The sequence below is a fragment of the Tigriopus californicus genome, chromosome 7 (genome assembly GCF_007210705.1).
Source record: "Tigriopus californicus strain San Diego chromosome 7, Tcal_SD_v2.1, whole genome shotgun sequence".
NCBI classification, from domain to species: Eukaryota; Metazoa; Arthropoda; class Copepoda; order Harpacticoida; family Harpacticidae; genus Tigriopus; species Tigriopus californicus.
This window is the reverse complement of record NC_081446.1, coordinates 15,564,911-15,579,649: the sequence shown is the minus strand read 5'-3', so window position 1 is coordinate 15,579,649 and position 14,739 is coordinate 15,564,911. Positions and strand designations below refer to the sequence as shown.

At 40.2% G+C, this 14,739-nt stretch overlaps 1 protein-coding gene across 2 annotated transcripts; it reads left to right on the top strand.

Moving 5' to 3' along the window:
• The first annotated feature begins 7,121 nt into the window (after window positions 1-7,121).
• LOC131883171 (uncharacterized) lies at window positions 7,122-13,299 on the top strand. 2 transcript variants are annotated; one of them, XM_059230555.1, is made up of 4 exons: window positions 7,122-7,488; window positions 11,724-12,503; window positions 12,572-12,773; window positions 13,015-13,299. In XM_059230555.1, exons 1-4 carry the CDS (start codon window positions 7,330-7,332, stop codon window positions 13,242-13,244), a joined length of 1,371 nt encoding a protein of 456 aa, XP_059086538.1. In that variant the 5' UTR covers window positions 7,122-7,329; the 3' UTR covers window positions 13,245-13,299. The 2 variants fall into 2 exon arrangements, with proteins under 2 accessions (XP_059086538.1, XP_059086539.1); XM_059230556.1 differs by having other exon boundaries at window positions 7,127-7,488; window positions 12,572-12,896; window positions 13,015-13,153.
• Window positions 13,300-14,739: the final 1,440 nt, after the last annotated feature.

Below are 14,739 nucleotides of genomic sequence, written 5' to 3'. Positions count from 1 at the left end.
AAAAATTCCCAAAGGTAATTAAAGAGTTTTTGTCTTATAATAGCTTTAAAAAAGTATGTTTTTCACCTGATTTTCTGACGTTAAGCACCTCTTTAAAGGCCAATAAACTTACCTAACACAATTTCGTAGCACTGTGCATAGATGAAATAATGAAAAAATGTGGGAAATATATAACTCTTAAGCTTCAGAAATTGAGCAATATGTTCAATTTTCAGGATTAACTCTTTCTTAGCGTTAGTCAAGACTTGAAACAATAATATTTTCGCAAAAACTTGCAAACAGTACTTGAGGTCTTTAAATAAAGGTATATAACATGCATTTAGTTTTGTCTGTGTAGAATATTCTGTCACATTGAGTAAATATTTGTTTGTAGAAATGGTTTTGCTTCCGTTTCCGAGAACGACTGCAATAGCTATTTATACAATTGCGGGGGATTTCTTTGCGTTTAAGGTGTCTTGGCCAGTCAACTTTTTGAGATCCTAACTTGAATAAACTGTATGCAATGAACGCCGCCACTATTGAATACACAGTTTTCTTTTACAAGAACCAGTTTTCAAGGTATGAATTTCCCTCAAATCCACTCAAAGCAAAATTTGACGTGACAGAATGTTTATTTCTTCACAAGTGGCTGGAAACTTAGATTCCGGCCACTCTTGAACAAAGCGCCATGGAAAATATTTCTAATAGTGGCGTTTGGTTTCCTTTACATGTCAGAGAGGGAACTTTTTGCCATAGAGGAGGCAACTCCCAGAGAGTGCGATGAGAGCTAGCCAGGCGGACTAGTTTTCAAAGTAAATGAATGTCTGCTGACCAGCTGCTAGGGTATAGTTTCTGATTGTAGAGGCGCTGCTTTCCATCAGCTAGAGTTGCACTGTCCACTGATTACAATTCAGCTGCAGTAAAAAAGACACAACAACCTCGATTTTTACTCTTCCATGTTACTTCTTCTATGTTTATAGTGCTGAAAACCGGTCCTTGTAAAAGGCAATATGTAAAGAGTGCTTGAGAAGAATAAACCTGACTATATAGAACCCGTGACATCGTTGCCACCTACTTGACCAGGCTCGCACAGAATGTCAATTCAAATGAAACAAACGACACTGATCCTGGGAGTTGATTTATTTCATCACTGGGTTCCCATAGCATTTTCCTGTGATGTTTTGCCTCATGGGACTTCCACTTACTCTATCACAATCCTAAAGTCGTTTGGGCATTATTCTACTTGCTACTAGCTACTGGATTACGGGTTACTGCATGGGTATGAGTGTAGTGTAGGTCAAAATAATGAGTAAGATGAAATCATGTCGACCTCAGACATGACATAAATGGTGTTTTGGCACCATTTATGAGATAAAATTTGGCTACATTTTCGAAATGAAAAACTAATTGCAATCAGGACTTGCAATCAGGAGTGATTGAGTGCCAAGCAACGCAACAGGTTAGCCATTCGTAAAGGAGCAAAATCTGGATGTGCAGATAAATCTGGTGTGACATTGTTCCATAATCATCATAGTTTTAAGTGACAACGGCTTCCAGAGTCATTCAAGCACAGATTGTTTTAATTGAATGAACCTTGTACCAACCTCCAGAAGCCCAAACAAGCGAAAGAGAAATGAATTTCATCATCAAATACCTCAAAGTTCTGTTAAACTTAAGAAAGTTAAATGGGTGCAACATCAAATCAAGGTGTAACCAAGGTAATTATTGCATCAGCCATGTTTCTATATTTATAATTAAACGTTACTTGTCTACTGTCGGGGCAGCTGACTCATGCGGTAAGAAATATACTTTACAAAACCCCTTGATGGCCTGGAGAGTAGGTTACCAATGTCGAAACACATCATGAATAAAAAGGAAGTCCGCATGAGGCAGTTGAGAACAGCAAATGTAGTTTATTCAAGTTTGGATTTCATAAAGTTGATACGGTCAACACTTTAAACGTGTTCACCGCTTCATCCCCTCCCAATGGCTCGTGATGTTGGTGAAGAGAAGGCAACACACCTCCAGTTTGGTTTATTTCTCATCGAGGTAAAAAAAACCTCCGTGATAGGCCAGCCGCTTAGCTAACTTGCCTTTGGTCACGCTATGGTTGCTTCAACAAAAAAGTTCAGTAAATTGTCCTTATCATTTCTTCTCTTTTACATGACATGTTAGTAAGATATCTATATTGGTCTAACCCAACTTGCTATGAGTTGTACAAGTACACGTATGCTATTCTTTTCTTTTTCCCATTACATGGTGCGCCACATGCTCATCTAAATATTGATTCAACAGACTTAATGAAATAGAACTCATTTGTAATGATTTGGAGAGCTTAAGACATTAAATCAAAGTTGGAAGGCATACATTGAAGCATTATATTTCTAAATACACCGCCTTTGACGGCCATGCAGGGCTCTAGTCTGTGGACAAACTTGCAAAAATCTTTTTTACGTACCCATTGTCCATGGTCGTCCAGGCCTCAACAACTTTAGCTTGAATTAGAGGGCTAGTCAGAGAAACGACACTCACGAGATTTCTGAGATTTTTTTGCATTCCACGCGGTTGCCTGGTGTGTGCGATGGGGATCGACTTTGAGAACATTTAGTTGCATGATTCTCAAAATCAAGTACCGAATTCAGGGAGGCAGTGAGTTGATGGCTCGTTTGTCTGTTTTGATTGAAACCGAGTAACGCACGAGAAGTCGATGAGCCCGACATCCTGCTGCCCGACTACCAAAATGTGTTCAAAGCAAAGTCTCAAGTGGCCTGGTTGGAGTGACTTTTCTCTGACAAGCCCTCTAGCTTGAATATTTGAGGGTATTGAACAATGAAGGAGCCCGAGAAAGAATAGAGTTGGACTTCATTGTTCAAACTAGTCTGGATTCTCGAGGGCTTGGAGGTGCTCTCAAGACGCACGTTAAGCCTCTGGGGTCACTAGAATTGACCCTAAAATCTGGGTTGGGACAAATCTCATGGAGGCTTTTGAGAACGTACAGGGTGCTTGAAGGCTTGAAGGTGCTCTCAAAACGTACGTTAAACCTCTACAGTTACACGTTTTGATAGCACCTTCAAGCCTTCGAAAAATCCAGGCAAGTTAGAACAAGTTTTAAGTGTTTAAGAGGCTATGTTGTCTATTTTTAAATTTTGGACTGACAATATGCTCGAAAATCGTTGGTAATGATCACATGCAAGCTATGTCTAAAACAAGATATTTAGTCAGACCGTTATTGCCGTGATTGATGCCAAAAAACAATTGGAGACAACCTATGGCGCACCAGGTGTATTCTACTTCTTATGCGGGGACAAAACATACTTTTGCCTCCTTGGAATATGGAAATGATATCCTGCAATGGCGCAGCCGTCTTAGTCGAACCATCATCCACATTTTTCCCAATCCACCACCCATCGCATCCAAGGGTGTTCCTCCTTCAGGCTTGACACACCCTCCACGGTTGGTTTTCCTCTCAGGTCTTCATATTTGGCTTTGCTGCCTAACACATATGCTTTCAAGTTTTTTTAAGTCATCCAACTATGGCAAATTTTATGTATGTTTGTATGTATGTATTCGGGCTCGTTAAATATAAAGATAAAAGAAAATGAATGACTTTTATCCCTTTTCCACTCATGGGCGCTTGACATAAAAATGCTTTGAACCCTTTTCAGTCAAGGATTTATTGGTGTTTTTCCATTTGAAGAACTAAAGATAACGGCGGTCCTCGAAAATTCTTCACCAATAAGAATATAGGACCCAAGAGAAAAATCGTCGAATTAGAAAGGGGGAAAATCAGGGGACCCTTGCTAATCTTTCTTTATTTAGCATCTTTAGGTTACTCCATCATCGAAGGATGCTGGTGAGCCTTTGCTCATTCCCTAAAGTAGTCTTCAAGTCCATCTGCATTCTTCAACGCTCTCTTTAACAAAGTCTAGTTTGGGAAAGGCCAGTCCATCACGGAATCTACATTCTTTTCTGTTATGCTGTATGGGTAAACTCTTAGTTGTAGCGAGATTCTAATTAAAGCAACTGCATTCGCTCAAATGCCACACAATAAACCGTTGTATGTGAATTACAAAACCAGTGGGATGTTAACAACTATACGCAATACATTTTGAGTGGTCTTTCGGCCCTCTTTGTGTTACATAACCCAAATATACTGTAGCTTCCGAATCCAATTCTCTTATTCTGGATCGGTCGCAATCAATGTGCGCGCGTTGTTTCGGCTTTCCTGTTCCTTTCGCTATGGATCTTTACAAATCATTTGTTTCACGTCCGTATCGAGAGTATTGCAATGATGCCAAGTGAATGAGAGTAAGGGTTAACTTGTCTCATGGAGGGAAAGAAGCATAGATTGTTCCGAAGATAAGACGAAGGGAAAAGTGTCAATTAAACGTGGACTCAGCTCAATTTGAGAGTGCTTGTGGTGCCCAGGCCAGGCAACAATCAAGTTCACGCCCAATTGCTCCTTCAAAGGTGCCAAAATTCTATAAATATGGGTCAACTTCTTAGCTTTAGAATTCTTGCATCAAGTGAACAAGGGCTTTAACGATCCCATCAACGATCTTCTAGCTCTTTCAGTCATGATTAGAACTCAGGACATAGCTTGGTCCAAAATCTTTTTAGGAATAGCGGGATTAAGAGTCTCACCTCCCTCGTTTTCTTTCTAGCTGAGAAGACATTTTATGGGTAAGCGCCAAAACGCTCAAGTCCAGACGAGGAACGTTTTATTAGTAGGTGAGCTGGCAAATTGTTTCTACATACGGACGAGCTACTCTCCCTGTACGAGCATGTAGTAGTCCAGGGTTCAATGCAGGAATTTGCTCCAAATCTTCTTGCCATTGGGAAAGTGTGGCGAGGGCTTTGAAACTTTGTCGTTAGACTGAGTATTAGCGTGACACTTTGATTGATTGGGTGCATCGGGTTTGCATCCTTTGGCCTCACGGACGAAGAGAGCTGTTTCTTGTCAGGATCCGGGCTTGCTACTGTCGTAATAAAAGCCTAAGTAAATCCGAGAAAACTACCCCTTTGTTGTTTGTGTAAGCCTACTTCTCACCCACCCCAGATTGCCGCGTGTTTGAACAAACAAATGAAACTAGAAAAAAAATCGAGGTTGGGCTCTCCCAAGAGAGCTGGATGTATCGGATAAATCAAGGTCCTGATGAGATGGAGTTCCCATTCTACTTTCATTTGAAGGACTTTCTATTGACTCAGTATCCGGCCTTCGTTGAACCAATCGTAGTGATAAGATTCTAGAACATTGATCTTCTTTGCATCTTGTCGATTTGGGAAAGGAGAAGCAAGTTCCAATAATGATTACCTGTTTCTGCATACAAATGTCAGCCTCACCATGGGTTTAGTATGTACAGTGTGCTTTCAGTAACTCCTCCTTATTTACAGTAATATGCGGTATTTATCTATGAAGCGATTATTAGAGATCCAAGCGAAGCCCAAGAACATACTCACCTACTCACATTCACCTCTTGAGGATGGAAGCGCAAGAGATTAAAGTAAATCAGCAGAATCTGGCAGGCACAATGCCACCGCACTGCAACAGCCTTTGAAGACTTACCTTGCCTCTATAGCCCATGTGTGGGACACTCACTTTCGAGGATGTGAAATATCTCGTCTTGAGGAGGAGTGTCTCGAACATCTGGAGAAATGACGTGAGGAGGCAAACGAACGCTCAACGCACAAGAGAGCTGAGAGAGCTAAGACAAGACTGACTTAAGGGACATCTGACTATTGGGACGGGGAACATTTGCTTCTCAGATATGAAAATATTTCAGCCAAGTTTATTCAATCTTTTTCAATGTTAGCTAATTTGAAAGTCATTATTCTATTCAAGAGGATGATGAGGATATTTTGACCTGCGTCATAACATTGTCTTTAAAATCAAACTGAGAGATAAAAAAAAATGTCTGCTTCAAAGCCAAACGAACAGAGTAAAGCAACACCTTAAGCTTCCTGAAGAGCGCAAGAAACGTACCATTTGTGTTCCTTAAGGCGGCTTTACACGAGGATGGAAACGCAAGATCGAATCCGGTTTGAGGATGGAGGTAGGACTAGTGCTGGGGCGACTTCAGTCTTTCACCGTATTGTACGTAGTGGAACAAAAAGACCATATTGCGAAAAAGTCGCCCCAGCACTAGTCCTACTTCCATCCTCAAACCGGATTCAATCCTGGTTTTCCATCGTAGTGTAAATCCGGCCTTACTTTGTCCCTTGGCCGATTCCCTTGAGGATTCATTTCAATTATGACTTAGTGTCCTTATAACTTGAAAAAGGTTCTGACACTTTTTTATTTGCAAGTATATTGCAGAAACAGATGAGAAGGTAACTTAGCTTAACCAACCCTTCGTAACCCGCTAATCTAAACGCATTTGAATGGCTACCCCCTCCGAGACTCTGCAACCTTCTACCTTTGGACCTACGGCGACCGTTCAAAATAATTGACCCCGTCCTCTCATTCAAAACCCAATTGGATCAATATTTGTCCAAAATCCCTGACCAGCCCTATGTCCAGGGGGTTCTTAGACCTGCTAATACCAACTCGTTGGTTGACCAAATATTTTGTTATTGTTCTTGTTCATTTCTTGTCATGCCTTGTTTTTATAAATTCAGACATCATGACATTGAATAACATTTTTTGTATCGGTTATAAAATCCGTAAACTTTAAAGCTAAAAAAAGAATCACTTTAATGGTTCTCTTAAAACTTGAATTCGCTTTAACATTGCATAAAATACTCTCCAACTTAATTCCAAGGTGACATCGAAGAATCGACTTAATTTTGCAATGGATTTATCAACACAATGACACGATTATTGTCGGAACAAAAATTCGAGAGAAATGCTTTAATGTTGTCCTGTTTTGTCCCCTCAAGACTTTGTCTGCATTAGCTTATCAATTATGACCAAAACCGTGTCAAGATTTGCATTCCTCTTTTAAATTGTGTATGAGGAAACAGATTGGAATCACACTTGGTCCACTCTTTTTGAGGTCCCCAGGGAGGTTGGCCAACGGGAGCTATTTTGCTTGAACACCAAAGCAAACGGGCGAGGGAAAAGCGAAGAACGGGAAGAAAAGCTGAGGAACGAACGATCGCCGAGACAAGAGATCCAAAAGATCCGATTAGACGACACGTCATTGTCTTTCAAAGAAAGTGGGTCCGGCTGACTGGGTTTGTGCAAGTGGATGGACAGTGGTGCTCTGAGACTTGCACACCAAGCACATCTCCATCCTTCTCATTTAGCAACTCATTGTGTGTGGAGTGGGTGGGTGTGGTTTTTCTGGACCATAAAAACTTGATCATTGAACCAGATAGTTACTGAGTGTCGCCGAGCTTCCACCCACAATGGCTGATTGGCAAGGAAGATTTCTCTTGATTTGGTTGTTATGTCTCTGCCTCGGCTCCACGCCCCTCACCTTGGGCATGGACCTTTGCTCGCAGTCGTTTTGCCAATGTCCCGAGGCGGGCAAGGAAGTCATCTGCACTTGCTCAAATCCCAATCAGGTACGAAGGCAGCCAGTTTTCATCATTTTTCAAATGTCAGTAGCCCAATGGGAATGACGTCTTGTGTTGGACACGAACTTTCCAAGCTCGAAGAAATACGGTAGATACTAAAGTCCATGGTCACCCATCACCTGCCTAATCCTCAGAGAGTGTTCGTCCCAGCTATTTTGTTTCTATCACGTATCACGCTGATTCCATTTTAGGCCTCACTTGCTTACCTACGTAAATTTCCATGCTTTGACTTCGGTCACTACAAACTCCCGGCTAATACTAGGAATGCATTGCCCTCAAATCTGAGTAGTTGTGAAACTCAAAACTTAGAATAGGACTGATCATTGCAATGTATGTTTTAAAATCGTAAATAATCGCGATCCAATGGGAAGCAATTTCGTTGATATTTTTTTTTCTGAAATGAAATGGGTATTCTGACACAACGAACCTTTTCAAAGGGCTTGAGTAAAAATACTCGCTCCGCTCGCGGAGATCACCAAAGTATCATTTTCATCACATCCTATTTTATCATTATAAGATTATTGATTGCTTTTTGAAAATTATTCAATTTACATTTTATATTTTTAAATGCGTATTTAAGGTGTTTAAAGTACTTCATTTAAGCCCTTGAGTGTTCCACCCGTGGTAGTCTCATTCAGAGACTTTATTTTCGTTACGTAAGTCTCATTCATATTGAATAAGTTTTATCCCTCAATTTTGAATCCAACCTTACCTAATAGGGTCAAGATTAGCTACTTAGCTTTCACATGATTCGGAATTTATTTTCAGGAACATTTTTATCATGATACCATATCATCAGCAAATAGTGGTAGGGTTTGCAGATTGATGAATCGGCTGTTTCATGAACATACTATTCCTCAGGTTCTGAGTAAGAAATAGCTTGTTTTCAAAAGGATCTGGGCAAGTGGTAACGAGAGTTCCAAGAATTTCCCTTCAGAAGTGAAGGACAAAACAAACAGCTGACTTCCCTCTGGAGGNCATTTTATATTTTTAAATGCGTATTTAAGGTGTTTAAAGTACTTCATTTAAGCCCTTGAGTGTTCCACCCGTGGTAGTCTCATTCAGAGACTTTACTTTCGTTATGTAAGTCTCATTCATATTGAATAAGTTTTATCCCTCAATTTTGAAGCCAACCTTACCTAATAGGGTCAAGATTAGCTACTTAGCCTTCACATGATTCGGAATTTATTTTCAGGAACATTTTTATCATGATACCATATTATCAGCAAATAGTGGTTGGGTTTGCAGATTGACGAATCGGCTGTTTCATGAATATACTATTCCTCAGGTTCTGAGTAAGAAATAGCTTGTTTTCTAAAGGATCTGGGCAAGTGGTAACGAGAGTTCCAAGAATTTCCCTTCAGAAGTGAAGGAAAAAACAAACAGCTGACTTCCCTCTGGAGAAAAGCTCTAGACAACATGTCCAACCAACCAACATGTCCTATACCTCAAACGGCCACCCTTTCGGACTCGGCCTAGAGAAAGTGAACACTCGTGTGCCTTTTTATTCACAACTATATTCTTAATCCGGTCTCCCATAGTTTGGTAAGGCCCCTGCTTTTTATATTCAACCAATTTTCTCCTTTAAAACATTCTCAATTTCTTCAAGCTACAAATATATTACCTGAATATTGGACCATCCTCTCCTTTAAAACATTCTCAATTTCTTCAAGCTACAAATATATTACCTGAATATTGGACCATCCATTCGTTCATCGTCAATGTTAATGTCGACCAGTCTTTCATTTACAGCTAAGGAAATAGGAAGGAAAGCTAGAGAGTTCCGATCCAGATCCCAGAACAACTGTTTGTTCAAGAAGTGTTTTCTCTCATATTTAGCTTGACCTCCCAACTCTGCATTATTATGGATGTATTCCTTCAACCATGATCTTGTCGATGACAACTCGAAACATTGTGCTGAGCAAGATACAGGCATCTGCATTGCCTCCAGATAGATGACGATGGCGGGAAAAGCGCCAAAGTTTGTCAAAAAGCACAACATCTTGAAAATGGCAGTTAAATCGAGTTTTCACTACGTGAAGCTGGATTTCACATTAACATGATAAAGAAGGCCCCCTTTGCATTGTAAAGTCTTGTTTTGAATTAGTCTTGCCATTTTTTTAACACAAACCCCTCATATTTTAGCACCTAGGTCCGCAACTCTATTGTCTCGATCATAAAATGTCTCAATTTTTCGCATTTTACTATGTGCTCTGAGAGAATGAATTGGAAAATACTATGAGTTGTGTGGTTCTAGTACATTCTTAAAACCGCCAAAAAATCTCATAAAAAAGCTCAAATCGCCAGTCCCAAATTTTCCCGACGTACTCCATATCTGCCATTTCAGTTCCGGATATCTCCTTTTGATCTTGAGTCTTCTGGGTAGTGCCATTCTTTTCGTATTCTTCGTCGTATCGGCGTTAAGAAAAGGGTCCAAATTTTGGTCTTCCTATGACGAAACATACAGTCAGGAATGATTTCTACTTCACTTTCGACGAATGTTTCTACAACCTTGGCATTTAATAGGTTAGTTTAATCAAATTGACGTGCGCAGTTTCTATATTTTCCTTGCTTGACCCAAAAAATGATCGAGACAGTTCATGGTTGAGCCCATGGTTTCTGAACAGGATAAATACGTTTTTAACATGGAAAATATATTTTTTTGATTGAATGATTTTCAAGTAGCCATATGACTTATAATACAATGTGATGAAAAGGTCCGGCCAAGACTGGCAGATAAATATGGTATTTATTGACACCAAATTTGCATAAAAATCAACCAAATTGGCACAAAAAAAATGCAAATAAACTTTCCAAAACATGGGCATCAACTCGTTCTGGGGGTCTGTAAGGGCCATTTTTGCCTTCCAAGTGAGTCAGTTTAAAAGCAAAAAAGACCTAAAACACAACGTGAAACTGATTTCGAAAAAGTTTGAAGCAATTACCAAAGGTTTCAATACATTCCATTTGTTCAAAATCTAAAAAATCAAAAGCCCTCAACAGGAATAATGAGAGAATAAAAGAGCAACTACATTAATGCGACAAACTTAGAAGATTGGGACAATGCAGTATTTAAAGGATCTGCAGAAGGTATCTTTTACAATACATCTTCAAAAATATTCCTAAGCTTTTTCCTCAACCAGGTTTTTGATAGTCAATTGCAATGAATGTAAAGGTTCACATTTTTGAGCCCTCCAAAATATCCAGATTAGTCAAAACAATGAAGTACTTGCTTCTCTTTGGGTTCCTTTAATGTTAAACTGTTAAGCCGTTAAAATGTGTGTCCTTGATCCTCCCTCTAATATGAGGTTGATTTGATACTCAGTTGATTTGTTCCGTCAGTTCCCACCTTTTGTGTGCGTGTGTGAAACCACGTTGGTTTTAACTTGATTCAGGAAGATACCAGATATGAGCACGAGACAACCAAGTCCAACGTCTTGATAATCCCGAAAAAAATCCTTGTGTGAAAACCCTCATCATATTGAATTCAGATAAAAAGAGCTATTTTAGATGTATGGAATACAAACGCATTAAAGTACAAAGAGTGTTTTTTGTTAAAGAGATTTGATAAAAGAATCTGTCAATAAGATTTCACATTTTTGTCTAAAATTTCTAAAAGGGTTCTTAAAAACTTTTCTCAAATATTGATACTTTTTTGCTGAAACGGCTCAAAATGCACAATAAATTGCAGAGAAATGTCAAATATTGCTCTAAAACTTGCAAAACTTGCAGATGCAAGAAATTAGCAGAAAAATCTCGGATGTGCAATTTTTTTGCAAAATTTGCGCAATATGCAGGATGCAAGTTTTGGCCGGCAGTAGTGATGAAAATGACAATTTGGTGAATTTAATTTGAGCACTTTTACCCAGGCCCTGATCCATTAGAAGCGTCATTTTTTCACTACTCATCTGACATTGAGGCACGTCAAGGTCGACCCAATGTCACCATGAGGACACTTTGATAAGACCCATCGAACTATCGAAGTTTGAGGTAGAGAGATTGAACACCACAACTGGCGTGTCAGGAGAAGCATTCAGTTATAAGCTGAGAATTGCCACAGATGTTTATTCTCTTTATTTAGATTGAAAACAGAGTAGATGAAGAATGAGGTCACATTTCCTACTCGTCTAGAAGAAGAAAGGAAGGAAGGCTAGCTAGACTTATGCTATTGGAGAAATGATACGGAATCCTACATGCCTTTTTCAAGTAGATTTCTTTTGCAGAATATTATCATCGATGACAAGAGTGTGCCGATCCAAGCCAAGGTCGTGTTCATTTCGGAATGCGGGTCCGTGGACATCCGCTCCAATTCGTTCGCTCAATGCCGAGACCTGGCCCACTTGCAGTTCACAAATCTCAAGGAACTCGAGCTCAAGCCCAATTTCTACAGCGAATCTGAGCTGGAATACAAGGAGCTATCGAATTTGACCGTATCGAGGATTGGAAGAGTCACCATCAATCCGCAGGCGTTTGTTAACTTTCCCAAAACCTCGAGGTCGTCGTTCCATGAAGTGGGGATTCGTGAGGTCCGGGAGAGAGATCTGGAAATCCTCACCGATGAATTTTCACTGACCAATAGCGAGATAGGAATCCTCGGGAGAGCTTCGTTGTATTCGGACGCGGGTCTTTTGGAATTCAAGAACAATCGGATCGAGTTCATCGAGTCAACGGCCTTTGATGCCAGTGTGCGACGCTTCGAATTCATTGGCAACACCATAGATCACATCGAGAACTCTGGGATGAGTGTGGCTTGTCTGAATGGCAAAATCATTGGCAATACCTTCCACAATCAGACGGGGAGTCCACTTTTGGATTTTGGACCTGATCCCGTTTGCGTTCCAGATCCTGAAGCGGAAACTGAAGAGGACATGCAATACAACGTGGTCGCCAATCCAATTTTGGAGTTCACCGACAATTTCTTCCATATTTTCACCGATGACATGCTCAACTTTCCAGGGGCCAACAACGTCCCTTTAGGAGCACTGGACATTCGTGGGAACAAGGTGAAAACATTTGAACTTGCGCGACAAATGGCAAGCAATATTTTTGAGTAACCACGATTTATTCACAGGTCAAGTGCGATTGTGAAGCCATCAAAGAATTCGCTGCTCTGGTGGACTTTGAGCACGTGGTTCCACGCGAACATACACTACAACGAGGAGCACTCTTGTTCCGAAAAGAGTTCTACGATTCCGGGATTTGTGTCGATGCCAATGGGCAAGAACAGAGCTTAAAGGCATTTGCTCGAAACTGGATCAAAGTCGTGGAACCAGGTGAGAATCAGGAGGAGTTGGATTCGGACCAGGAACAGATATCAACACCACCACCATCATTGTTATCGAATGGCCACCTGGAATGTTCCTCACATCCAGAGCAGAACTTGTGAAGCATTTCAGGTGGGTCCAACGCTCCTTCCTGCAACTTTTCCTTTTCTCTCCATGCCTCCAGACTAATTGCCTTTTCCTCTCTCTCATCTAGAGGACTTATCTCGGCAACTTGTTTCTTTACTTACAGGAGTCAATGGTAGTCTGGCTTGTTCAATGGATGTCCAACAACCTCAACGAAAACTGAAAAAGAGTCCCTCTACTTCCGAGGATGTCTCAAACACTTCACAAAAGGAAGCCTTTGAAATGAGTGCTCCCAATGGTGATGGTGCCTCAGGCTCTTCCGGCCCTCTTCGCTCAGGCCTCTTTGAGGCTGTCAGTATTTCCATTGTAACACTCACGTTCTATTGCTGCGCCTAAACATTTTTACATTCATGCCTTTTCTATCTCGTAATAAATGCTATCACTAACTGAGGCCAATTTTAAACCACGGTGCCATTGACAAAAATCTTAGATTGAGGAAGCGCATTTTTTCGATTCTGTGTCTTGCTGAGCTAGAAAAGGCGGCAAGTTGCCCAATTAATTGTCATATCTAAATGCCTTACGCCGTTTTACCAGAGGCTTGTTTGTCGAGAGCTCAATTTCTCTCATTTCAGAATTGGCTTTCACGTTTAGGAGTTGACTTGTTCAAAGCCTATGGAATAAAAAGTAGATTTTTGTTGACGTATAAACTTTTAAACTGAAAAAGAGTGAAGTAGATACAAGGGTCTTCCAAACATAGACCTTTGGATTCCTTCAGTCCTGTCAAAAGCCAGAAAAAAAAATACTTTTTCCCACTTCAGTCTGCAAACATGTGGAACAATCGGACAATATAAACTCAATCTTATGAGTTCTTTGCATTCAAACAGTTTGATCAATATTTACTTTCGGCTATGACTCTCTGCGTCAACTGCACTCTTTGTGGCTTCTACCTTTCCCTTTTTGAACATCGAAAATTGGACTTTTTAATTTACTGTGTCCAAAACGTATAATTTACACCAAGACTCCTAAATTGACCGCAATTCGGTGTTGGAGTGGCTCGTTAAGACATTAAACATTAATGCCTAGAAATTTGACGAACCCTTAATAGGTGCACATTTAGTTATTGTGACACCAGATTTATAAACATATAACATCTAATCATAATTGAGGCAGTATTTACTGCTTTTGTCGCACCATCAAGGATGCCATTGAAATACTTTCACAATATGTTTTTGTTCCGTTTCTCTCAGGGAGAATGCCGATCAGGGATACCTCGATTTCCTTCTATGACATTTTTGCCTCGGCCATTAATTGCTTGATCTTAGCATTCGTCACTGAGGGATGAATGATCTACGTTGATGCATTGATCAATTGCTTGGATTTCATTTCACATCATATTACATTGTCCGGAGCATGGCTACAAAAATTGCAGAAACTCATGACACCGGGATTCTGTTAGCCGTGTTTAGGTCGTTCCAGTTGTTGATGCCAATGATTGCCATATCGATTTTTGGAAAGCTCTATCGCAGCATAGTGGCAGAGTTGCCAGAAGTCCATCTTTTCATAGTTGCTGGAGCCTATCTCTTAAATTCAATCTCATTGCTATTTTTTCGCTATGGGTTAAAGAAATTGAGCGACAAAACGGCGGAAGAAGATCGTAATGTTTTGTAGAAATGCTACCCGTAAAAGACTTGCCTAATACAAAAATTCCAATGGCACAGACGGAAACTACTATCCACACTAAAAATCTGAGTCAATCCGTGGAAAACCTGACGTGATTGGTTCTATTTCATTTGACATAGAAGAAGTAGGATTTCTAGAGCTATTATATGTTAAAAAACATACACGACTTCATTTTAAAGCCTGTCGTTTGAGTTGAATGTGATTGAAAAGT